General features: G+C 43.6%; 1 protein-coding gene across 1 annotated transcript in view; it reads right to left on the bottom strand.

The window, feature by feature from the left end:
• The window catches only part of DOCK1 (dedicator of cytokinesis 1), a 293,238-nt gene that overhangs the window by 253,342 nt on the left and 12,385 nt on the right, over positions 1 to 27,511 (bottom strand). The window contains exons 2-5 of the mRNA XM_064717058.1: positions 12,999 to 13,082; positions 6,753 to 6,793; positions 4,804 to 4,859; positions 2,761 to 2,857 (exon numbers count right to left, since the gene is read on the bottom strand). Of these exons, the coding sequence (XP_064573128.1) occupies positions 2,761 to 2,857; positions 4,804 to 4,859; positions 6,753 to 6,793; positions 12,999 to 13,082 (278 nt within the window). The remainder of the gene's footprint in view (positions 1 to 2,760; positions 2,858 to 4,803; positions 4,860 to 6,752; positions 6,794 to 12,998; positions 13,083 to 27,511) is intronic.

A 27,511-nucleotide genomic window follows, 5' to 3' on the forward strand; every position in this document is an offset into this window, starting at 1 on the left:
CAATAAAATTCTCCACTTGAAAAAAACCCAAGGAAAAACTGCAGAAGATGCAGGAAAAGAACATAATGACTCCAAGACTCTGGAAAAAGGATATCTAACTGTGAAACTTAAAGACTTCAGTCTGTTCAGATTATCCAAAGCTGGCTTGATTATAGTGGGAGAACCTTCACAGAGAGAAAATACCCATTATTAAAAGCTCTTTAATGCAGCAAAGACACAACAGGCACATATGGCTGGGAGCTAAATACAGACAAACCCAAATGGGAAAGAGGTTCCTGATTTTTGAGGCTGCAGGGAATCATAAAGCAGAGAGATGGGAAACATTCCACATCCCCTGCTCCCTGCAAACAAAAACTGAACATCCATTCAAGATTCAAACACAAAGTACAAACTGAATCAAGGCATTAATGTGGCCATTTCATGGGTTTTGATATGCAAGACAGGGACAGCATGGATTATCCCTCAAGCCTGCAGATTGCCCACTCTGAAACCAGTTACCTCCAGTAAACCAAACCTGCCCTGACTGCCTCAAAGTTATTAGCAAAGAACTGAAGTATTGTTTAACCTGGAATCATAGAATGGAATGGTTTGGGAGAGACCTTAAAGCCAAGCCAGACCCATCCACAAATTCCACTGTCCCAGGCTGCTCCAAGCCCCAGCCCCACCTCCCACCCTGGCAGTGCCCCAGGCCAGGTTGGACACTGGGGCTTGGAGCACCCTGGAATGGTGGGAGGTGTCCCTGCCCATGCCAGGGGGTGGCACTGGGTGGGATTTAAGGTCCCTCAAAACCCCAACCATGCTGGGATTCCAAGGGCAAAGCTGTTCCCAGTGCCCTCCTGAGCTTCTGTTCCTCCTCCTTTATTTCTGCTCCTTCCCTGCTCCTCACCTCACAAACTCCCTGCTACTCCAGCTCCTTAAAGCTCTCTGTTTAACACATAATCTGTTTCTTTTCATAGAAGATATTATCCTTCATCTTCTATATTGCCACACTACATCACTTCCATTACACTCTTACTCCTAATCTTTATTTTCATGGGTGTGATTAAAAGCCACATTAGTCAGCACAAACGTCTTCATTACACTCGGTGTCTTCATTACACAGCTTGCACTTTTATGATACAAGATTTCAAACATATTTATGGGAAACAGAGACTGCATTAAAGCCTGCTTTAAATAAAGGAATTTCATGTTCCCATTATCTTGTTACAGTGACCTTGCACAATGAGAGCATCACAATGTGGGCCAGGTCCCTTAAATCCCACAGCAGGCCTTGCTTCACATCTGAACTGCACTTTTAAATAGAAATTTGAACTCTTGATCTTATTTATGTGCACTTGCACCTCTGGTTTTGTCATCTTCCCATCTGAGACACTATCAATAATTATCACTGCAAATTCCTAAGAATATATTCTTATGTGGTTGAAACATTAGCATATCAAAATAAACAAGGATGCAAATTAAGGTGCCAAAATTTGGGAACAATCATCTTTATGTAAAGGAATACTGAGAGGTTAAAGGCTACACTGATAATTTCACAAAGCTTTCACACCCACAAATTCAACACTAAATACTCAATTATTTCATAACAGAGACTGGCAGCCTTAAGAAACAGCCTGAACACTATTTCTTTAATAAAATTACAAGTTAAATTACTCCAAATCTGTATATACCTTAAAAATAAAACATATATATAATGTTATATATCTATTATATGTTATGTATAAATAACATATATATTATGTTATAATATGTATATATTTTATAATATGTATATATAAAATACTGTATTTTGTATAAATAGAAGCTAGGTATTATATGTTATATATCTATGATATGTTCTGTGTATATATTATATATTAAGTACATATAATTTATATGTTTTGTATATACTATATGTTTCATATATAAACTATATTTATATGTTTATATATTCTATATATTTAATATGTATGTTTCATATATAAACTATATTTATATGTTTATATATTCTACATATTTAATATGTATGTTTCATATATAAACTATATTTATATGTTTATATATTCTATATTTTTAATATATATGTTTTTTATATAACTATGATTATATGTTTATATATTCTACATATTTAATATGTATGTTTCATATATAAACTATGATTATATGTTTATATATTCTATATTTTTAATATATATGTTTATATATTCTATATATTTAATATGTATGTTTCATATATAAACTATATTTATATGTTTATATATTCTACATATTTAATATGTATGTTTCATATATAAACTATATTTATATGTTTATATATTCTATATTTTTAATATATATGTTTTATATAAACATGTTATATGTTTAATATTCTACATATGTATAGTATGTTTATATATTCTATATTTTTAATATGTATGTTTTATATATATAACATAACCTACACAAAAAAGGGATTGTAACTGCTCTACAAACTATTGCTAGATCAAGGTAACACTCTAAAAAGAACCTGATTCTGCACAAGAAAATAAAGAGATTTGAGCAAACAGGCAAGAGATTTGTGCTTTAACAAGCACAAAAACCTACTGAGATTTGTGCTTTAGCAGAGATGATGCTACATGGATTTTCAGCACTGAAAGTAACTTTAGAACAACAACAGAAGGGAAAATTCATTAAGAATTCCTTCATAAACAGCAGTTCCTTCCCATTTCTCCTGTACCTTTCCCAGCATCCCTTTTCCCATCAAACCCTCCCAGTGTGAAGGATTCCCTGAGTGTTCCTCACCACATAGAGCTGTCTCCAGATGATGGACCATTCCCTCAGCGTGGTGGTGACCTCCTGGATCAGGGGCAGCTCGTTGGGGATCACGGTCTCGTGTTGGCTGAAGAGGAAGAGTTTAAAAAAAAAAAAAGGCTGAATTAAGCAGCAGCTTCAGTGAGAATGAAGAACCACAGAGTTGTTAAGGCTTGAAAGGAGCTTTAAGGTCACTGAGCACCACCATGGTCAGCACTAAGCCATGTCCCCAGAGCCACATCCACCCACTTTCTCAGCAATTGCAGGAATGGTGACACCAGCACTGCACAGAGCAGGCTCTCCTGTACATATTTTTATGCTGGTATCTAATCTAAACCACCTGATCTAGAATAATTCCTGAGGAAGAAATGTTCATTTCCAAAGGGAACGGAGTAGAAGTGGGTTGGAATTAGCATCACTTGTTGTAAATTTATAAGCAAAAATAAGATGTTATCAGATATGGAAGCACACCAGTAAAACCACCCCACATAGAAGGTATTTGGATGTGCTTAGATTATGGAATCATGGAATGGTTCAGGTTGGAAGGGATCAAAGATGATCTTGGACTGATGTCTTCTGAAGGCTGCCCTAGAGCAGAGGCTAGAAGAGTTTCAGAATAAAGCAGAGATTTATCCAAAGCATCTCCTCCATGGCTGCACCTTGGGCAGCACCAGAGCCCAGCCAGGGCTGCACCCAAGATGAACCAAAATGGCCCCAAAATGCACGGCCGGGCACGGGCTCTGTCCCTGGGATCAGTTCTGCTCCATTTGCACCTTGCAGTTCATTGTCCCATCCCAGCTTTAGCCCCTGCAGTCCCACCCTGCTTGTTTTTCTCTCTCCAGCCCACGGGGTTTGTGCTCCTGGGCTGGGATTTGGATCATTTGTCCTTGGTGCCCAGCTGGAGCAGGAATTGTTTTGTCTCCCTGCTCTGTGCACAGAGCTCAGCATCCCTGATGTGAGCCCAGCCCCACACACTAAAGCAGCACAGAATGGGAAACACAGAAAAGCCAAACCTGAGGCATCACTTCCCCCCTGCCATGGCAGGGACACCTCCCACTGTCCCCAGGTGCTCCAACCTCAGTGTCCAGCCTGGCCTGAGACATTTCCAGGGATCCAGGGGCAGCCACAGCTGCTCTGGGCACCCTCACAGAGAATTATTCCTAATTCCCAATATCCCATCCATCCCTGCCCTCCTTCAGTTTAAGGCCATCCCCTCTCATCCTATCCCTCCACACCTTTGAGAATTTTCCCACCCTCTCCTCATTTCCACACTCCCAAGGATATCAATGCACACCTGACTGTAACACTCAGTACTGACTGATTTATTTTACAAGAAACAACCAAGATAAAAACCAGCTGAGCCCAACCTGCAAGGCCACCATACTGCTCTTTAAATGTTCTTTTTTTTTCAAAACATCTGTCTCACAACGAAAAACAAGGGTTCAACTCCTTACCACGAAGTTTCTGTGTAATTTGTTTTAAAATGAGGCGCCATGAAGGTAAGAAACACCAGCAGATCTTTGAATATTGCAGAAGTAGGGTACTTAAAGGCAGTTTTGCAATCAGCAAGGAAGATGTCATTATGCAGCAATCTCATGATTAGTAGTTTGATCATTTACATATTTAACAGAGTATAAAAATAAATCAGGCACAAAGGAATAAAACATTTTAATCCTGTTTCAGTCCATTTCATACCTGGGTAATGATTTATTAATTTCACTCCACCTCCTTTTTCTTCTGGATTTGGTTGGGGTTTTTTTCCTGGTTTTAAATCAACTTTTACACTCATGTTAGAGACTTCTACCTGCATGCCCAGCAAAGCTGATTTGATACAAAAGGATCTGAAGAGCTGCTGAACAACAAATACAGCTCAAACCACTGCACACACCAGGGAAAGGAACGGGAAAAACACGAAATAACTTCTCACTGAGGCAGAAAACTACATGGAAACAAGTGTAAGCTACTTGGAAATGCATTGAAATGATGTGGATAAAGCAGGAAAAAGGAGTTTTGTTCTTTTCAAACCCAACTTACCCTTTGCCTTCAACGATTGCTTCCTTGAGATGGATATAGGAGGCAGGGAATATGCCCTTGGAGAGGGAGGGAGAGGAAAAAAACGTGTTATTTAACCAGCTGCACACAACAGATTGTGTTTATTACCTAAAATATGCCAAAACACTGCTGGGTGTGCAGAGCCATTCACATCCCCGAGCATCAGAACAGTTGTGTTTGGGTCTTTTTTAATATATATTCAATTTTTGCATTGCCTTAACTTTCAAGATGTTATTGCAACCTTAGAGCTTCTCTGAAAAAAATATTCTAAATTCATCAAGATGCCAGAAATAAAAGAATATTGTTAAAATAATCCAAGTCAAGCTGATAAAGCAAATTCCACCATCTCACACTTCAAGGCAGGAGTTCAGTTTTCTGATCATCTGGGAATGCAATAACAGAAATTCTTGGGAAGCCACCAGGGGAAATAGAGCATGGGCATGTGAATTTTTACCCCAGTTTCAAAATATTTTAAAATAACTAAATTTAGTGGCAGCCAGACAAATGCAGCAACACGTGGAATTAATTTAAGGCAAGAAAAATGTCTAATTGCTTCTCAGACTGTAAAAAGCACGTTCATGAAATATGGTTTCTAAGAAATTCAATGTGTTCATATACACAAAAAAAATAAAAAGGCAAAGTACAAAAATAGAATAAAAACCCAGGCCTGGTAAGAAAATGGGTGGGATGAACCACCAAACTGTACTTTTAGACATGGAAACAGCTAAAAACACACCTTGCAGGCACACATAGCATTTGCAGTGTTTGAGTGAAAAAAAGCAGCAAACCCTGAAGTTAAATTTTGTTTAATTACTACTATGAAGTAAAAGGCTCAAAAAATAAAACATGATGGTACAACCAGTATTTGTGTGGTTTCCTCTCAGAAAAGCTGCTGTAAATGCAGCCCTTGGTGCACACTGGAATTCCAGGGCAGGAGGAGCCTCCTCCCCTCTGCAAAGGGAACAACTGAAAACTCCCAAGGTCAGGGAGCTGCATTTCAGCAGGAATTCAGAATTTAACAGAAGCAGTGTCAGCCTCTGAACAGAGCAAGGAGAACATCAAGAGCTGAACCTCTCACTGAGGAAAAGTTTGGTGCAGCATTAAAAAAGATGATGCATATCAAGATTTAGTGATTTTACCTTTAAAGTGCAAAAACTGGGATCACAGAAATATAAAATAGCCTGGCTTGGAAGGGACCTTAAAGCTCATCCAGTTCCACTCCTGCCATGGCAGGGGCACCTCCCACTGTCCCAAGTGCCCAGAGCAGCTGTGGCTGCCCAGGATCCCTGGCAGTGCCCAGTGCCAGGCTGGACACTAGGGCTGGAGCACCTGGGACAGTGGGAGGTGTCCCTGCCATGGCTGGGGTGGCACTGGGTGGGATTTAAGGCCTTTTCCAGACCAAAACATTGGGCAATTCCAGGAATCCCATCCCAGCCCTCCTCACCCTCCCAGGGAACAATTCCTTCCCAATATCCCATCTAAATCTCCCCTCCTCCAGCTTAAAGCCATTCCCCCTTGTCCTGTCCCTCCATCATTTATCCCAAATCTCTCTCCATCTTTCCTGCAGCTCTTTCAGGCACTGCAAGATCACAATGAGGTCACCCAAAGTTTCCCTTCTCCAGGCTGAGCAATCCCATCTCTCCCAGCAGAGCTGCTCCATCCCTGGGACCATCCTGTGCCTGCTCTGGGCTCTCTCCAGCAGCTCCACGTCCTCCCTTTGGAGCCCAGAGCTGGATATGCCACTCATCTTTCAGGCCTTGCTAAAATCAGTTTTTATTAACCCGAAAAACTCCCACTGACCAGAGGCTGAGGACACGGAGCAGAGGGACCAGTGCACACCTGGGATCCAGCTCCATCCCACCCACACAGCCAGAGCCAAAACCCATCCTACAGCAAGAGAAAAATGAGGGTCACGCTCTGGCAACACTCACCTTCTTGGATTTCTTCCGTAGTGTATAACCCCTGTACCAACCTGGGAGAGAAAAAAGGGGAAAAGCATTAAAAAAGTTCATTTAAGGCACCTCCCAGCTGCTCCTCTCCAGCTCAGCAGCACCCTGACGTGGTTTCTGATTATGCTTCAGCCTTGCATATCCCACCTCAATTTCAATTTTCCATAATAAATAAATAAATAAATATTTTAATAAATATCCTGGATAGAACAAGTCATCCTGGAAAGTGTAAAATCAGAGTGATAATGGAGAGAAGTACATGACAGAGATGGTGGTTCACATGATGTGTTTAATTGCTGCGCCTTTAATTTTAAGTATTGATTCACCAAGACAAACAAAACCAACTTAAGAGCATTAACTTGACAAAAATTTACTGAGAGGCTACTTCCATTTCAAACCCACTTAAATTCCACAAATCCAAGTCTTCAGCTGTTAGCCACCTCACCAGGAAACAGGAATACCTGGGAATTTAGGGGTCACACATCAAAATACAAAAGCAAGGAGCCCTTTTGGAGAAGTGAGCCTGGATGCAGCATCCACCCCTCCAGCCTGGCAAAGAAGGGTTTGCACCTTCCAGGATGGGGAGATCACAAAGCAGATGTGAAATAAAAACCACAGTCCTGGGAACAAGGAGAAGCTTCCATGAGACCAACACATGCTGATAAATTCATTATGCACAATGTGGAGCCAGAAATCCAAATTAAAGGCTGAGGCACAGGGGGTTTTTCAGCCTGCTCTCCTGCAGCACAAGCGCAAGGCATTCATCACCTCCTCCCTGCAGCTCTTGGGGCTGGGTTAGTGCCACCTCAAAAATCTCCAATTTGTAACTGTGGGATCTCAGCACCTCAGGACTGAGGTGCCGAGTCACCGAGAGCACCCTTGGGGGGCTCGGGAGTCCTGGAATGTTCCAGAAGTGTCTGGTGGCTGGACTTTGATCCCACACAGGAGACGACACCTGTATGAGGATAGGAGGGTTTCACCGGGGTGAATGGTGAAGGGATTGGTTAATTAGAGGGTGAGACACAGGGTTTAGGATTTCTGTACAGGGGGGTTTAGAGAAGTAAGATGGAGGAATTGGGGCGTGTCCTGTCCTTCTTCTTCTTCTTCTTCTTCTTCTCCTCCATCTTCTGTGGTGATGGTGGCACTTTGGGATTGGTCATTACTGAAAGTGCACCGGACAATAAGAATAAAAAGGATTGGGGAAAAATGATAAATATTGTACATGTAACTATGGGTATAAAGATAGGTGACTGTCCGGAGGGCAGCACAGTGTGCTCATGGCTGACTGCTGAGCAGAGCTCTGTCGGGCCAAAAGAAAATCTTTTAGATAAACAATTAATAAACATAAAGACCGAAAGAAGAACTGAAGCCTCTTCTCGTCCTTTGATACGCGGGCTGCCCCAAGGCCACCCCGGGCCTTTCCAGGCCCTCCAAACAGCCGAAAACCGGACATGTAACCACCACACTTCACCTCCCAACAGAGGCACCACAGCCTCACATCCCACACTCCCACTGCTTCCCAAGGAAATCAGCACTCCCAGCCTTGGCCGCTGCAAAGGAGCCAAAGCATTTCTGCCTGAAACCTGTTCACAGACTCCAATCCTAATAAAAAATGGAATTCCCACAGTTTCAGACGAATAAAGCAACACTTTGAAGTCCTGCAGTTTAAACTGCTGAACAACAGAACTGTGATCAGATGCACTGCACAAACTGGAGAACAAACAATCATCATTTCTTCTCTGCTGGGCTGCCTCAGGACATCCTGTGCAATAAAAGCCCTGTGGCACACACAGCTCCCCATGGATCAGCCTCTCCTTCCTGGAGTTTCGGAGCCAGAGCTGGCAGGACCTTGGAGAAGAGAGCAGCCCAAAGCTGCCCTGGAGAACTGGCTGCCCTGCTGCTGCTGTGGCCAGGCAGGTGCCACCACCTGGGACAAAATCTGACAAAATCAGATCTTGTAGACCTGAGACTGAGCCCTTCCAGGTCCTCATCTCTCTCTTCTGCAGAGACCCCAACTGAGCAAGGATTTCCCATGAGTTCTTCTTGGCAATGCAGATTCAGAGGGGAAAAAACCCAAAAATTAATTTCTACCAGGCTCCTCCTGGAGCTGTGAGGGAGCTCAGGGCGCCCCTGCAGCTCCACTGGGGCTGCCCAAGAGGGGGCTCAGATGGGGACAGGGTCACTCAAAGGGTGAGGCCATCTCTAAACAACCCCCCAACAACATGGCAGAGCTGGGGGGGCTCACCTGGAGAGGAGAAGGCTCCAGGGAGAGCTCAGAGCTCACCATGGGTGTGAGACTGAGCCCTTCCAACTGCTCATCTCTCTTTGCAGGGATCCCAACTGAGCAAGGGTTTCCCATGAGTTTTTCTTGGCAATGCAGATTCAGAGGGAAAAAAACCCCAAAAACCAAACTTCTACCACTTCAAAGCCTTCAGAGACTTCCAGGACCTGAAGGGGCTCCAGGAGAGCTGGAGAGGGGCTGGGGACAGGGATGGAGGGACAGCACACAGGAAATGGCTTTAAGCTGACAGTGGGTACATTTAGATGGGATTTTGGGAAAGAATTTCTCCCTGGGAGGGTGGGGAAGGGATGGGATGGAATTCCCAGAGCAGCTGGGGCTGCCCCTGGATCCCTGGCAGTGCCCAAGGCCAGGCTGGACAGGGCTTGGAGCAATTTGGGACAGGGGAAGGTGTCCCTGCCATGGCAGGGGTGGCACTGGGTGGGTTTAAGGCCCTTGGCAGCCCAAAGCATTGGAGGATTCCAGGAATTCCTTCCCTGGGAAGGAGGAGATGCCCTGGCACAGGCTGTGGACTCCTCATCCCTGGACCAGACCAGACCTTGCCCTTAGGAAATCTGGCACCCAACAGCTGGAGCTGTGCATCCATGGAAATGCTCAGCTGAGAGGACACCAATGAAATAATAACCAATTAAATATTTCTGTCTGTCAAAGCTGCAAAAGACACTCAAGAATTTGCTGTGGTCACCCCCAAACAATGCATCCATTCTGACTGTTCCACTGCATTCACAAACAAACAAAAAAACTGCAACAAAAATGAAACTTTCCCATAATATCAAGAATAACTTCTGTGAAAATCCCTGTTTGGGAAGCCAAACCCCCTTCTCACTAGAGCAGCACTAGAAATTAATGGATGCTCCAACAGTTAATCCTGGTCTTGAGGTTGATTTTCTGTTACATTTCCCAGCAATTCCCCTTAATCAGCCACATTTATTGATCATATGGTGCCATTTGCACATTCCATCAAATAATGTCAAGAAACAGAATTAAAACAATAAAGATGTGGAAAGTATTAATCCAGAATGTGGCAAATACTTGGGTTTTAGGGTATCTGCTACAAAAGGCAATCCTCCTCTCCTGCAGAGCAGGATATTTGGGAATTCCTAGGGCTTTCCTGTTTGGCTTTTCCTCTGATGCTCAGATTAGGACAGAGAAAGTTTTCTAACTGAAAAATTAACTAAAATACTTCCTAAAAGAAAAAAAATATTATTTTCAATATTAATTAGTCTAGAAAGTAGCTTCATCTTTACTCTGGTTCCTGGAAGAACACAGATTCAGTATTTAATAATGAAATGTGTACATTCATTTCCAATTTCCTCAGTCCCATAAAAACAGGGGATGTTTTCACCAAGACTGAAACTTTACAGAACTTTACAGGATCCACACACTGAATTCTTTCTACACAATTTTTTTGCATTTCAGAGGGAAAAAAATTTTCCACAATTAGAATTTAAAATGTCAAAACTTTAATAATAAACAAAATCCAATATAGGTTCTACTCATGGACAACAAAATTAAATACTTTAAACACAGGGGAAAAGTTCAACTCAAATTAACTCCAGTACATGGCAGCAACAGATATCCTACATTTGTCCTAAAATCAGATGTTGTAGACCTGAGACTGAGCCCTTCCAGGTCCTCATCTCTCTCTTCTGCAGAGACCCCAACTGAGCAAGGATTTTCCATGCATTCTTCTTGGCAATGCAGATTCAGAGGGGAAAAAACCCAAAAAATTAATTTCTACCACTTCAAAACCCACAGACACAGACCAGTCTTCAAAACTACTTCTCAACATAGGAAGTATTGCAGAAAAACAATTTTAAAGAGTATCAAATCTATTTTGGGTTGGGAGGAGATGGATACTCAGGATGGGAGGAGCAGATGTGGACTCCAGCAGGTATCCATGAAAAAAGCCAATTGCTTTCCTCACAGGGAAAAGGGGCAGGAAAGGCAAAATCCTCACAGAAAAGGCTTTTCTGACTCTCCCAATAACTCCTCTGTCCCAGGATTATTTAATTAGAGGGTTTTCCTTTGGATGGGCCCATTCCCAGCTCAGCCTGGCACACCCCTGGGAATTTGTAGGGTACAAAACCTCCCGGGGGCACAACCCACAGCAATTTTACCCAGGGAAAGCAGGAGATCAAACAACTCAAATAATCCCCTGATCTTGGCAGCTCTGAACACGAGGGGAGAGTTACAGCATCACTCAGGTGTCTGCCTTAGGTTTGGTTGTTGTGGTTTGGTGATGGCTTTGTAGGAACTGAAATGTTGAGAATTCTTTTGAGAGGCTCAGAGAGAGGTTTGGTCTCAGTTTGATGTAGTTCAGGAGAGTTTTTTGAGATTTTGTTATAAATTTAGAGAAGTAACATTTACTTTTTAATTTATTAAGAAAAACTGTAAAGTTCATCATTTATAAGTATTAAAACAGGTTTAGATAATTGTGGTCTGTTGTGCTCAATATATTCTGTTGAAGTATTGAATTGAGGATATTAAGAGATTTCGTAAACTTGTTATCCTTTGCTTTTGCTTGATTTGTAAAAGTTTTTTTTAAGTTTCCCCATCTCAGGTTGGGAATGAGCAATCAGAGCTTGGGAGAACAGGAATTTCCATTTCTTTCACCATGAACTCATCCCATGTGCTCCAAACCCTGAGAGGGTGAAGGTTTTCCTCTATTTCCAGCCCATCCCCACTGTCCCATTTATTTGGGAACAGTCAGCATTTATTAGGGTTTCAGCATCTGATAGGATTGCAGCATTTAATAGGGTTTCACATTCCCTGCTCAGTTTCTCCCACATTCATTAAATAAATCTATTTTTACATGGAAGTACAAAGCTGTGCAATATTTGAATCACTCCATTTGCATTTAAAATCTCTGCATTATTAGGGGTTTATTAAAGCATGCAACATCAGATAGTGGGAAGATTGCTTTGCTGAGTCAAACTTGGCATTGCAGCAGCAAACTGAGCTCCAAGAAAAGGCCAGCCCAGGAATAATGAGAAAATTCAAAAATTCCACTTCTAGTGATGATCAACTCTTGTTGAAATAGCATTGTTTGTATAAGTAAATATAAAATTTTTTTTAAATCCAATTAAGCCAATAACTAAAATAAATTTATCACCCAGATCTACCAAAGATCAATGTCTAGAGAAGCAAATTAAATCAATATATTAAAGTAAATCATGCTTCCACAACACAATGTTACACACTATTTTAAACACACACTTTAGTTCTGTGTGCCCCACACCTCTCCAAACTGCAGCACGCCATAAAATTCCAGCTCAAGGATATAATGAAAGTTTTATTTTGCTTGGATTAAGAGCTGAAAACGTTGTGACAATTTCCACATCATGTTGATTATCAAACTCAGCATTGGATCAGGGAGGAAAGGTTTTGGTAAAAGTGATGTTTGTAGAGTTTCACATCAAAGAGGCACCTGGAAAGGGCTGAAATCAACACAGGCACCCATCTCAGAAGGGACACAAATAATTCAAGACCCAGGTGACTTCCAAATTCAGATTAAACTTCTTGTAGCAGCAGGTTCTTTTGCATCACCCTAGGGTATCCAAAAAGCATCTCTCATTTCTGGGTTCCCAAAAAGCATCTCTCATTTCTGGGTTCCCAAAAAGCATCTCTCATTTCTGGGTTCCCAAAAAGCATCTCTCATTTCTGGGTTCCCAAAAAGCATCTCTCATTTCTGGGTTCCCAAAAAGCATCTCTCATTTCTCTAACATGGGGGAGATGCTACAACTGATCCACACAAACCCAGCTGTGGGAAAATTCTTCTTCCCCAGAAAATCCAGTGCTTATTCACCAGCTCATCAACCACATGTCTCCATTTATTTCAATTTCCAGTCCAAGAGGGTCACAAACAAAAAAAAGAATGCAATTCCCCAAAGAAATCCTATTTTTCAATTGAATTTTTGCCATCTTACCCTCATAAGTTTCCAGGATGTGCACGGTGTCCCCAATCTGCAGTGAGAGCTCATCAGGTCCCCTGGCATCGTAGTTGTAGAGAGCTGGACAGAGGGAACACTGCTGTTAGTACAGCAAGACAACACAATTCCAGCTGCTTCATCACATCACTGCTTTTATTACTCATTATTGCGATTCTAAACCTTTTGGTAAAAAAAAAAAATTATATTAAATTATATAAAAATTCAGCCAAGTTCTTAAATTCATTAATAATTCCCTTTGAAACAAAATAAAACCCACAAGTTCGCTTCCTAAAGCTGTCCCTCGCTGTGTTTGTAATGCCTTGCTTCTCCATGGCAATAAACTCAATTTTTGTTGTATTTGCCAGCCTTCCACAGCACTTTGTGTCAATTTTAGGCAGTTCTACAAAGAACTGCTCTGTCTTCCCCTGTCAGCTCAACACACAGAAAACCTACAAAGTGTCTTCAAAAAACTCAAATTGCCACCCTAGCATCAAAGGATGATTTCTCAGTCATTTCATTCATTTGCTGCATGAAGAGGATGTTGAAAAATATGATTTCAGAATTTCTGAGTGGCTGAGGCAAGTGCAGCAACCCACTGTACAATAAAGTCCAACAAATCCAACAGGAACTCAAAGACCACTCCTGCCTGCCACTCCCAAAAGAAAATCTGGGCAATGACCACAAATTCTGACAAAGAATACTACAAACCAGGTTTGGTTGGGAAAAAAATACTCAGGATCCAAAACCCAAAACAGTTACAACTCAAAAAGCCAAATTTTTCTAAGTTTCATATAGAGTAAATGCTCTGTAAGAGAAAAAACATCTTCCAATACCAAGGAGGGTCCTCATGATTGAGGGCAGAGACTGAAATATTTCACAAGAAATTGAAATTAAAGAATTTCAGTCAAGGTGGACCCACAGAAGTTTCTTTCTCAATTTACAAATGCAGCTACTCCCTCCAAAGAGGATCGATAACTCCTGAAAATCAGAATTTCTCACTATTTGTTGTAGCTCTTTAGGAAACAAAAGCATTTTTGGAACATCATAACCACCTCTGAAGTCCCTCCCGCCCTGAGGGAGCTGTCACTGCTTTTCTTTCTGCCTCAGTTTCCAGGGCAGGGCTCAGGGATGTTTTATTGGAACAGAACGAGCTGGGTAAGGCACACGTGGCTGTCAGAGGAATTGATTTCAGACCAGGGGTTCACAGAGCATCCACAACCCATTCCAGGTAACACAGCAATTCCAAAAACCCCCCAAATTCCAAAGCTGGGGCAGAGTTCCACATGAAGCCACGAGATCCAGAGCTGGCAGCTCCCTCCCAGCCCAGCACCTCTCCTGCATTTCAGGAGATCAGCAGCCCAAACCACACCTGCAGGAACTGGGGCTGCACAAAACCCCTGCTCTGAGCCCAGGTCTGATCGTGCTCACACCCCAGAACATCCCAGGGGCACCAGGGCAGCTCTGATCCCAGCACGGGGATGGGACACAGAGCCCACAGTTCCAGACTCCAGGAATTTATCCTCCCCAGAACCCCCAGAGTTCCAGCTCACAACCAGATCATCAATAAATAATCCATTGGCTCACCAATAAATCAAATAATCCATTGGACCACCCATAAATAAATCCATAATCCATTGGCTCATCAATGAATCAATCCATAATCCATTGGCTCACCAACAAATCAATACATAACCCATTGGATCATCCATAAATCAATCCACTGGACCACCAATGAATCAATCCATAATCCATTGGCTCACCAACAAATCAATACATAATCCACTGGATTACCAAAAAATAAATCCATAATCCCTTGGCTAACCAATAAAAAAATCCATAATCCACTGGATCACCCATAAATCAATCCATTGGCTCACCAATAAATAAATCCATAATCCACTGGCTCACCAGTAAATAATCCATTGGATCACCAAGAAATAATCCATAACACACTGGATAACCAATAAATAAATCCATAATCCATTGGCTCACCAACAAATCAATATATAACCCACTGGATCACCGATAAATCAATCCATAAACCACCAGCCCACTGATAAATCAATAAATAATCCATTGGCTCACCAACAAATCAATATATAAATCACGGTCTCACTACCAAATCAATCCATAACCCATTAGCTCACCAATAAATATAACCATAATCCATTGGCTCACCCATAAATTATCCATTGGCTCGACCAATAAATCAATCCATAAACCACTGGCTCACCAATAAATAATCAATAACCCATTGGCTCACCAATAAATAATCCATAACACACTGGATAACCAATAAATAAATCCATATCCCATTGGCTCACCAATAAATCATCCATAAACCACTGGATTACCAAAAAAAAAAAAAAAACCATGATCCATTGGCTAACCAATAAAAAAATCCATAATCCACTGGATCACCCATAAATCAATCCATTGGCTCACCAATAAATAAATCCATAATCCACTGGCTCACCAGCAAATAATCCATTGGATCACCAATAAATAATCCATAACACACTGGATAACCAATACATAAATCCATATCCCATTGGCTCACCAATAAATCAATCTATAACCCACTGGATCACCGATAAATCAATCCATAAACCACCAGCCCACTGATAAATCAATAAATAATCAATTGGCTCACCAACAAATCAATATATAAATCACGGGCTCACTACCAAATCAATCTATAACCCATTAGCTCACCAATAAATAAATCCATAATCCACTGGCTCACCAATAAATAATCCATTGGCTCGATCAATAAATAAATCCATAATCCACTGGCTCACCAATAAATATATCCACTGGATCACCAATAAATAATCCATAAACCACTGGCTCACCAATAAATATATCCATCCATTGGCTCACCAATAGATCAACCCATAAACCACTGGACCTCAAATAAATCAATCCATAATCCACTGGCTCACCAATAAATAATCCACTGGATCACCAACAAATAATCCATAACCCATTGGATCACCCATAAATAAATCCATAATCCATTGGCTCACCAATAAATCAATTTATAACCCACTGGCTCACCCATAAATCAACCCACCCAGGCTGGCTGGGCCTTTTTCTCTGCAGAACTCCTCTGGCTTGACAGACTTCAGAGTGAAGAGGTAAATAAATAAATCTGAGTGCACAAGTGGAAAAGAAGCCAAGGAAAAGCAGTTTGGAAAACACTGCAGAAGGTGGAAGATTATTAATGGAATAAAGACACACTACAGGGTGGAAAGAATAAAGGTCAGGTGCACTGCAGAGACCAATATCACCAGGATTTAAATGAAGCTTTTAGAAAGTAACATTTTTATTGACACCAAAACAAGCCAAGCTATTTGTGTTTTAATGTTTCCTTTAATTTTGTCATTATTAGGGACAGATAAACTCTCCCTCCCAGGTATCTGGCACAGGATATCTGAGGGCCATAAATGCTGCCCTGCAGGAGAAGGGGGTTCTGAGAAAAACCTCAACAAAATGAGCATTTTAAACTGTTCCCAGCAGTGAACACAGAGCACGTGGGACACTCTGCTTGGAAACACTCCCCAGAAATATTCACATTTCAGCTTTTGTGCATAGCAGGGAAAAACAAAGTTACACAGCCCTAACTCCTCCAAAAGAATCCTTGTGGTGTTTACTGAGATCCTCCAGCGCTCACAGCTCAGTCAAGGCCCCTGGGATGTTCACACATCCAGAAATGGATCCAAGGATTGTCTCCCACCTCCAGGACCCTGACAAGCAACGTCACTGACTCACACCACACATCCCAGCCAGGAAAAATCTGCATTATAGCAGATTAAAAACCAGTCCTGTACTCAATTCACACTTCAGCTGAGCGTTTCTCCACCGTTTAAGTGGAATAACGCTGAGGATCAAAGGCAGCTATGAGTAAAAGGCACTAAAATTTATGCCCAAGAGTGCTAAAACTGGTGTCTGTCACAACAGGGAAGGTCAGGCAGCAGGAGCTGCAGAGGAATGACCAATTCTTGTGACAGAAGATGACAAACAGCCATCAAATGGTAATTACTGCCCACGCCAGCTCCCACTGACCTCAACTGACTGAGGAGCCAGGGAGGGGTGATTTATCTTCAAAAATATATATATATGTGTGAAAAATATGTCTGCAGGAGAAAATAAATCACATTTCTGGCTTCCAACAGCATTGACAGATCGTGAAGCAAACAGCCCAAGTAACTATAAAGTGCATTCCACCCCTGTGATTACAAAGCAAGGCTTGAACTGCACCAAACTCCCCTGCAAGGGAGCAGGTAACTCCTTCTCACAGCAAGGTTTTTTATGTTCAGTGGCATCAAAAGATGCTGTGATAGAAATGTTTGATTGGAGCAAACAACAAGGCTTTAATTAAAGGAAAAGACAAAGTTTGGAGGAGTAAAGCATGAAACTGGTATGTTTGCATTTTGTCTTATCAACTGTATCCCGAGCTATCATTTAAAATATTTAATAACCTGAGCTATAGCTTTCTATTTATTAAGGTTTTGGGTGTTTGTTTTTTCTTTTTTTTTGTTTAACTGGAGTATGTTTTGCTTAATTTTAAAAATCCAGCATCCACCCAAGGGTGCCAAAGTGCCAAAAGCAAAGGATTAAGTGTGGGCACAGAAGGAGGAATTTTTCCAGCCCTAAGAGTTGATAAAGAAAGGAGAGCAGGGCATTACAGCAATTGCACCAAACCCCCATTTACCATTCAGGAACACAAAACAAACACCTCTGTGAGCTGCACTCAGTCTGCACACATCAGAAACATGAGGGGGCCAACACCACAAGAATTAGTGGTGGAAATAAAGGAGAAAGCAAACAAAGATAACATCAATTTACACTGAAAAAGCTTTTTCCTAACTGTACAAAAGGTGAGATATCTTAAGATAGCATAAAAATGTTACAGAGTAATATTCCCTGGTATTACTTTGCTGTAAAGGTTGTATTAATCATTCTGAACTCCTGAATGAACCCAAACTACATTTAACACATTACCAGCTTTATTTTACACTGGCTTTTAAAAAATAAAACCCTAAATCCTAACTGTGCTTTTTCAATAAAAGCAGACAAATTGCAGAGGTGAAAGCAAAGTCTTTTGTAAATTCTCTGGTATTAAAAGACACCTGAAGGTTTTCCTATTTTCCCTAAAATGAAAGGGAATGATTTGAGTATTCAGGTAGATTTTTAGTCCTCTGCTACTCACCCAGAGGAGTTTCTAATTTCTACACCTGAGGCTAATGGAGAAGCAAAAGAAATAAGCAGTGTTTGAGTCAGGAGTTGCACCTGAGAACTGTCAAAGACAATTATTTCATGTGTGCATTAACCAAGGGTAGATCCTCTCATCTTCACCTTGGGCTTTGTCATTCCTGGTCTCACCAAGCTTGAGTCAGAGTTATTTCTCAATATTTTAATTATTCTGTTATCCAAACATTCCCAAAAAATTAATTTCCTGAAGAGAGAAGAAGCCTGGAGAAATTCTCAGATCTGAAGAGTTACCACCAAGCTAAAGGAGAAAATCCAGCTCAAGGTTCCTCCTGCCCGGTGATGCTCTAATCTTATTGATTAAATCCACAAATGTGACTTTTATCACAGGATTAGCCCAAATCCCCCAAGTTCAAGTAGATAGAAAGGATTTATCACCACTTTCCCTTCCAGAGGTGAGACAGCTCCTTTCACTCCCCTTCTCTGGGAGCAGCAAATTCCTGAAACGCACAATGGCTGCCCTGCAAACCCCTCCATGCCCACACAGGGCATCTGCTGAGGGTGAGAGAAGCCTGACCCAGCCTCAGGAACCCCCAGGGTGAAATCCCTGCAGGGCCAGCCTGGTTCCCTCTTCCAAAGTCAGGACACAGAGAGAGAAGGGCCACCAAGCCTTTCTCAGCCCCAGCAGGCAGCCCAGGCTTCACACCAGGTGGCAAAGGCAGCAACGTGTCCTGCATCACACTTGGTGTCTCACCACCCACCACCCAGTGGGGATTAACTGATAAACTGAGGAAACTTCAGAAATTAATTCAACCAGTGAGTATTGAAGTTCACCATATATTGAAGTTGGAGGGGGACAGTTGGAGGGACCCACCTTGCATTGGTCAGCATCGACTCCACTTTATTGATCAATCAGGCACTTTTTATAAGTGTTAATTCACTTCATGCATATTGCAAAATCTGAGCTCACAATAGGTCAGAGATAACACACCAACTCCACCTTATGTTTCCAATACCAAGATTTGGGTTCTCAAAATTATTCTTGCTTTCCCAAAACAGCCAAAGATAGAACATCCACTTGTTATGAGAAAGCTGCCTGAGAACTCTGATGTGCAAGGCTCTCAAGGCCTTCATGCTTGCCACTTTTACCTGTAGTTAAAAATAACCTGAGAACCTCTGCTGTTCACAGAAACAGGCTGTGAGAATCTGCTCCTCTCAGCTGCTTTCTAAGCCATCTCTGAAAAATCTCCAACAAGTGAGAATTGATTAATAAGCTGAGGAAGCTTCAGAAATCCAGAACAATCCCAAAGCTGGGGCCTGGTGCCTTCCCAAAGTGCAACCACCCAGCTGAGCCCTGCTGGCATCAAGGAGGACAAAACAAGATGCTCACTTGTCCTTTCTGCACTCATTACAAAATACAGAAAGAAATAAAACCTGGAGAAAAGGAGGCTCAGGGGGGACCTTGTGGCTCTGCAAAACTCCTGACAGGAGGGGACAGCTGGGGGGATCAGGATCTGCTCCCAGGAAAAGCAAAAAGACAAGAAATGTTGCACCAGGGGAGGCTCAGGGTGGACATCAGGAGGAATTTCTCCATGGAAAGGTGATTTGACATTGGCAGGGGCTGCCCGGGGAGTTTGGAGTGCCCATCCCTGCAGGAGTCCAGGGAATTCCTGGAGGTGGCACTCAGGGCTCTGGGCACAGCTTGGCCTGAAAGATCTTGGTGCTCTTTTCCAACCCGAATAAATCTGGAATTCTGTGAAATGAAGAGTTCTGGATGAAGCCAAGATTTCCAAGAAGCAAGTTCAGTTTCTCGCTTTCCTTCCTCCCCCTTTTCAAGGCAGGCACTTTATTTTCAGGGAGCTAATGAAGTGAGCTGCTCAGTCACCATTTACCAGCTCTCCCCCCTCCTCCTGGCTGATCTGTATTCAGAGTAGTTCACCACCAAGTACTGAGGGTATAAAGCTGAAACTAGTGCTAAAAAATATATATATACACACCATTATTGACTCTAACAGCATTATTAATGTGCCATAATGCACAGCTAACAAGAGGCACAATCAAGAACATCTAAATTGATTTTTAATATTAAGAAGTCCATTAAGTGAAACACCCTGGATGCAAAGAGTAATCACATCACCCCGAGCTCTCAACACTGGCTCTTGCAGGAAAAGCAAGATGCTGATTTAGACTAACACAAAACATTATCCAGAGGCAGATGTTTTGGCATCTGTCTTGTGGTAACTCAGAATCACAACTAAAGTGAGTTTTGATGTTCCCTCAGACCTCCTCCATTTCACTGGGGGCCACTGAGGAGCTGTAACTTGGCTCCTGCTCCAGCACCATCCTCAGCAAGGCAAGGACAGCATCTGAGCATTGGCTGTGCTCACCCAAAAAACAATCTGTGCCTCAAGAAAGGATTTCTTTTCAGTGCTTGGAATTCCACAAAACTCAAAACCACCTCTGTGATGGTGCTCACAGGGGTTTTTGGATTGAGGGAAGAGACGAGGATCTGACTCCATGTTTCAGAAGGCTTAATTTATTATTTTATGGTATATATTACATTAAAACTATATTAAAAGAATAGAAGAAAGGGTTTCATCAGAAGGCTGGCTAAGCTAAGAATAGGAAAGAATGATAACAAAGGTTTGTGGCTCAGCTCTGACTGTGATTGGCCATTAATTAGAAACAACCACATGAGACCAATCACAGATGCACCTGTTGTATCCCACAGCAGCAGATAATCATTGTTTACATTTTGTTCCTGAGGCCTCCCAGCTTCTCAGGAGGAAAAATCCTAAGGAAAGGATTTTCCATAAAAGGTATCTGCGACACACCTCTACACGTGGTTATTAGAAAATGTGCAAAGGTTTTGACACTGCTATGTAGAAAATGCCCCCAGGGGTCTGCAGGGCAGGAGAAGGCCAAGAGTTAAAGGCTGGAGAGAAGAGGAACTCATCCAGCTCCTGGTCAGTGCTGGCCGAGCATCAAACGTGCCTGGGCTGGCGCTGAGTCAGGGACATCCTCCAGCCAAGGGCCCCAGGAGAGGAGAAGTGACCAGAACTGGCAGAGCTGCAGCTCCACACCCACCCCTGCCTGATGTGCCCCCATCCCTGCCCTGCCCTGGCAGCAGCACTGCACCCTCCTCACCCTCAGCCAGCACTGCACCCTCCTCACCCTCAGCCAGCACTGCACCCTCCTCACCCTCAGCCAGCACTGCACCCTCCTCACCCTCAGCCAGCACTGCGCCCTCCTCACCTCAGCCAGCACTGCGCCCTCCTCACCCTCAGCCAGCACTGCGCCCTCCCCACCCTCAGCCAGCACTGCGCCCTCCCCACCCTCAGCCAGCACTGCGCCCTCCTCACCCTCAGCCAGCACTGCGCCCTCCTCACCCTCAGCCAGCACTGCGCCCTCCTCACCCTCAGCCAGCACTGCGCCCTCCTCACCCTCAGCCAGCACTGCGCCCTCCCCACCCTCAGCCAGCACTGCGCCCTCCCCACCCTCAGCCAGCACTGCGCCCTCCTCACCCTCAGCCAGCACTGCGCCCTCCCCACCCTCAGCCAGCACTGCGCCCTCCTCACCCTCAGCCAGCACTGCGCCCTCCTCACCCTCAGCCAGCACTGCGCCCTCCTCACCCTCAGCCAGCACTGCGCCCTCCTCACCCTCAGCCAGCACTGCCCCCTCCTCACCCTCAGCCAGCACTGCGCCCTCCCCACCCTCAGCCAGCACTGCACCCTCCCCATCCTCAGCCAGCACTGCACCCTCCTCACCCTCAGCCAGCACTGCACCCTCCTCATCCTCAGCCAGCACTGCACCCTCCCCACCCTCAGCCAGCACTGCACCCTCCCCACCCTCAGCCAGCACTGCACCCTCCCCACCCTCAGCCAGCACTGCACCCTCCTCACCCTCAGCCAGCACTGCCAGGGACCAGCCTGCTCAGGGACAGCAGAAACCCCATCAACAGCAGGGACAGCCCCAGGAGACATCCCAAATCCAGCCACAGAGCCCCAAAAAATCAACAGCAAGGACAGCCCCAGGAGACATCCCAAATCCAGCCAAAGAACCCCAAAAAATCAACAGCAAGGACAGCCCCAGGAGACATCCCAAATCCAGCCACAGAACCCCAAAAACTCCATCAACAGCAGGGACAGCCCCAGGAGACATCCCAAATCCAGCCACAGAACCCCAAAAACTCCATCAACAGTAAGAACAGCCCCAGGAGACATCCCAAATCCAGCCAAAGAACCCCAAAAAATCAACAGCAAGGACAGCCCCAGGAGGAGTCCCAAATCCAGGCACAGAACCCCAAAAGAGCTGGGCTTGGAAGGGAGCTGTGGAGATGCTCCAGTCCATCCCCAACCCACACCCAGGTGGGTTTGGAGCATCTCCCTTGGAGAAGGAGGCTCCATGTCCTCCCTGACAGCTGTTCCAGTGCTCTGCCACCCTCTTGGAGAGGAGTTGAGTGAAACATCTCCTGGTTTAGTTCATGTCCAGCACACACAGGTGCACATCCCGAATGTCACAAGCTCACTCTGAAATCCAGCACGTAAAAGGGACTCAGAAACCCTCAAGTTCTTCCCAGCACAGCACTCCAGGCTAAACCCACACAAATGATATCAAAGCTCCCCAGGCCCAACCTGGTGCTTCAGGAGGCCACAGAGCTCCCTGTGAACATCCCTGAAGCATCAGCCCCATAAATCTTCGAGCCTCTCCTTTGCCATGGCAGGAAATCCCTATGGCACTGAGCAGAACTGTGCTAAGAGGGTCTTTACTAAGCATTACTACAGCAGCGAGCTTAATGGCACAGCTATATTTTAATAGGCATTGCAATGACTATAAAATCAAGATCAACACACTGAAACTCCTCTTGCACTGCTGTGGAAACAGGAAAAAAACGACAATTCAGTGCAACATCGAGCTGATGATGCAAAGTGCCTAAAGCAAGGAGGAAATGAGGTGGTGGGAAGATGCTTTCATTTCCTGCTGTTCTTCCTCCTCAGTGTTTCTGCAAGGGAAAACAAAACCAAAATTCCCCTGTTCCTTTCTCAGGAAAGCCTCTGGAATGGGAGAAAAAGGATGAAGGGAGTTTGAAGCTTTTTACACATCGAACTTTACTCAATTTCTTTTTCTTTGCCATCACATTATTGGGTTCCAACAGCATTATCAGGGTCCAACAGCAAGAGTACAGACCCCAAGTCAAAGAAACCCCAAAGAACTTGTTCTGAATTCCCTAAAAGAACACCCAGGGAGAGGAATGACCTGCTGAGAGCCCCAGCTGGACCCAGCAACACTTTTCCCCTCTCTCCCAAAACAGCCAGGCTAGGGTAATGGGAATATCAGCAACACTTTTCCTGAATTTGCACCTCACACCGGAATTAGGGGGAAAAATCACCATGGGAGCGAGTCAAACAGCGCTGAATGCACTCAAAGATAAGAGCAGCATTTTGCAAAAACAGGGAAAAATTGTTTTTCTCCAGAGCAGGGGCAATCACATGCTCGGGGCGGCTTCCAGCGGACTTGGCTCGGCCACTGGCCCTAACAAAGGGTCACTGTCCAGCTCCCTCAGCTCCCACAGAGAGCTCCTATCCCTGAAATTCCAACTGCCCACCTCAGACACTCCTGGGAGCCCCACCAATCTTTGTGCTCATTCTGGAGGAAATAAGGAAAAGTAACTGGTATGATCCCACTATTGATTAAAGAGCCAGCATCAGGTTTTACTCCATAAATTCAGACTTCTGGGAAGGGAGAAATCCAGAGTAGAGGAAAACCCTAAATCTGTTTCCAGACCCTGAGCTCCACAATTGTGGCACAATAAGAACTCACCTGTTCATTCACAACCATTCACTTTATCATTGGTTAATTTTGTAATTCTAAAGCCTCTTCCAGCCTAATCACAGAATACTCTGAGTTGGAAGGGACCTACAAGGATCAACAAGTCCAACTCTTGGTCTTTTATTATTATTATTTAAATTTATCAATGACTTTTAATACATATATAGTGTAATAAATTGGTATTTTAAAGTTGGTAATCAATCCCAGATGCGCACAGGAGTTCCCAGGTGAGACTTTGGCTCCCCACTGCTAAGGCACCCTTCAAGCCTACTGAAACACATCAAAAATAACCCTCAGACTTCTTCCCTCGCTGCCCTGAGCCTCCAAATTGCCCTTGTTAATTCAGAATAATTCAAAGCCATAACTCTTTCCTTCCCAAGCACAATCATCCAAGGAAAATGTTTTTAAAACCCCCCTGATGGTCACATATTAAAGCCAGGAGGGTGATGAAGGCGCCACTAACCCAGCAGTAACTCACTCACCTCTGCTGTAAGAAAGGGAATTTCTGGATTATTCTTTGCCCCTTTTTGCAGGTTATTTTCCCAGCACCACTCTGAGGATTCCCTGCAAAGGGGGAGGCACTGGCAGCCAGCACATGCCCAGGGCAGAGCAGGGCCAGCTCCTGGCCAAGGAGCAGATCCAGGCTGTTCCTAGCACTGCAAACGACAGCTTAGGGGGCTGATTCCCCTGCCATGATTCCCCAAATCTGCTTCAATGTCTGCTTGGAAAGCTCCAACAAGCAGCAAAGTTTGTGCTAGACTGGACAGTGCAACTTTCACCTCAAAACATTTGCTTCCCTCGCTGAAAAAATATTGCATTCACCTAAAATCAGTGGTTACTTCTGAACCCCTCAACTCATCTCCACTTGCAGCACCTCTACCTCAAAAAAAGAAGTATTAAAAAACCAAATTAATGACAGCCAGCACACCCCATGTCCAGCAAACCAGCTTGTTTTTGACATACACATTTTGATATACACATTTGGCCTGGCTATGTTTGGTGAAAGCATCCTCTGAGACACCAGGAGCTCTCAGCAGTGGGACCTGGAAAAGGTGGGGAGATTATTTGTGCCATTTTCCTGCAGGAATCTCACTCCGTCCTCTTGCTAAGCAGCCTTCAGTGTTCTGGAGAAAAACAATTTCAAAATGCTTCTTGCTCCATGAATGGCCCAAGAGCAAGAGGAAGCTGCTGCATGCAAAGGTAACAACACAAATTCTGTCATGTACAGATGCAGCAAAGAGGGAAACAATTGTAGAACTCAAGATTTCATTAATGATCACCCATATTTTACTTTTCACTCAGTTTACCCAGGTATTTCTCAAAGCTGTCACTACCCATCTCCTGAAAACCTGATCTGGCACACAATTATTCTAGCTCCCCTCCACAAAATTATTTTTTATTTCCCACACTTTTTAAAGTAAATGTTATGGAAGCATCCAGACAGCCCTTTACAAATATAATCCATGAACTCCTGGTCTTAAAAGTTCATATCCTGCTTTAAGATCAGCACACTGTGTTATAGATGGTATCACATCCAGGCTGTAAAAGCTTGCAGTTATGCCAATATTTTAAATATTCAAGCCCTAAAAGTATTAAAACTGCTGGTTTTCAGCCAAGAACACGTTCACCTTCGTGTGCTCTAACTGTGGAAAGTGCAGCTGTTGCAGGAAGCCCAAACTGTACTTTCTGTGTTTAAGGCAAAAATCTGAACCAGTTCCATCACTCATCACAGCCCAGTAAATAAACAGAGGCTCCTCTGCAGCACCGGTGATTGATAAAAATCTGTTAATAAATCACTTCAAGAATACGTTCAAGTAGAAAATCAAACCAGAGCTGAACCCACACAAAACTTCCAACAATGTCAGCAGCACCACAACTGAGTCATTCTCTCAAGTCTTGACTAAAATGTGCTTATCTGGCTATATCCAGTCTTTATTTTTTGGGAATAAGAATTCCCTCCCCACAGAGCTCAAAGCAAGATACTTCAGCATGTGAAGACTCAAATGATTCTTAAAGAAGGTTTGGGAGGTTTTTCTCAAAAATACTTTGCTGATCTTAAAGGTCCTTTCCAACATTAATGATTCCAAAGTCATCCAGCCCAACAGTCAGCCCAGCACCATGGTGACCCCCAGCCCATGTCCCCAAGTGCCACATCCACACGTTCTGGACACTTCCAGGGATGGGGACTGCACCAGCTGCTGGGACCCCATTCCCTGTCTGGCTGCAGCACTGGTTTAACCAAGCCTTTGCCATAATCTCACACAAGCACCACCTCCACCAGCATCCCAAAACTGGGACTGAGCAGGAGAGGCACCAGACAGAATCCAAAGCCCAACTCCCTTAATCAGCACTTCAGAGCCAGATCAAGGCCTTCTAAAACATTCCCTCACCCATGAGCTCCTCCTGGAGCTCTGCAGGGCAGCAGTGCTCAGCATCAGAGCAATCCCATCTAACTGCAGATGTCCCTATTACCAGATAAACATCTAATGTGCTTTTTAAATCCTTTTAGAGTCTTAGTTCCACTCAAACGCTCAAGAACACAAATACAAATAAAGTGTAGTGTAATAAATACTAAAATAATATCTGGCTCTGCATCAAAAAGTTTGGGGTTGGTGTTTTGTCCTGTTTGACTCACCCACTGTGGAAATCACTGGCCAAGAAATATCTCTGCACCACAAAAAATATCTGTTCTCATCTCCAGCCACTTCAGTATCAGCAAGGACAGCTGTTTCCTCACCAAAACAGCTCAGTGACTGAAATCTCTGGGAAAAGGATCTTTATCCACTGCTTTGTCACATGTCACTAAATTATTTTTACAAAGGAGTCAATGGCAGCTGTTTGTGAGGCAGCCCCAGGGCTCCAGGAATTCTGAGCTGCCCCTGTGCACACTCCTGCCATGGCCTGCACAAAAGTTTGGTTCCTTTATGCCCAAATGTCAGAGAAGGCAATAAAATAGGCTCTCAAGTCTTCTCCAGCTAAGGTTCTTGGTAAGGAAAGTGATGGATTGATGGAAACACCAACACCTACCAGCCATGGCAAGAAAAATATAACAAGCAAGACTGAGGCAGTGTAATAATGGGGGAAAGGGTGAGCAGGAAGGAAGGAATTCCTGCAGGGATGACAAGGCAACAGGTGATGCCTGCAGAAAATTGGTGGGAATTTGAAAGGACAAAAGCAGAGAAATAAAGGGAAAAAAAGGGACTGGACACCAGGTAACAGCACCACAACCTCAGGTCAGACAGAGCACACTAAAGGATTGAGTGCAAGCATTATTTTCTATATTAAAGCTACAAATGAGCCACAGATTGATGCAAAAGAACAATTCTCCCACAGCACCCCAAAGCAGCAGGAAAAAGTCAATCAAACAACAGCTGCTGGACACATCCTCAAAACAGCAATTAAAGATTTCTTGTCATGCTGATGTTAGTTTCCACTCATACACTCCCACTTTGAGAGATTAACCTCCT

This window comes from Zonotrichia leucophrys, chromosome 6 (genome assembly GCF_028769735.1).
Source record: "Zonotrichia leucophrys gambelii isolate GWCS_2022_RI chromosome 6, RI_Zleu_2.0, whole genome shotgun sequence".
NCBI lineage: Eukaryota > Metazoa > Chordata > Aves > Passeriformes > Passerellidae > Zonotrichia > Zonotrichia leucophrys.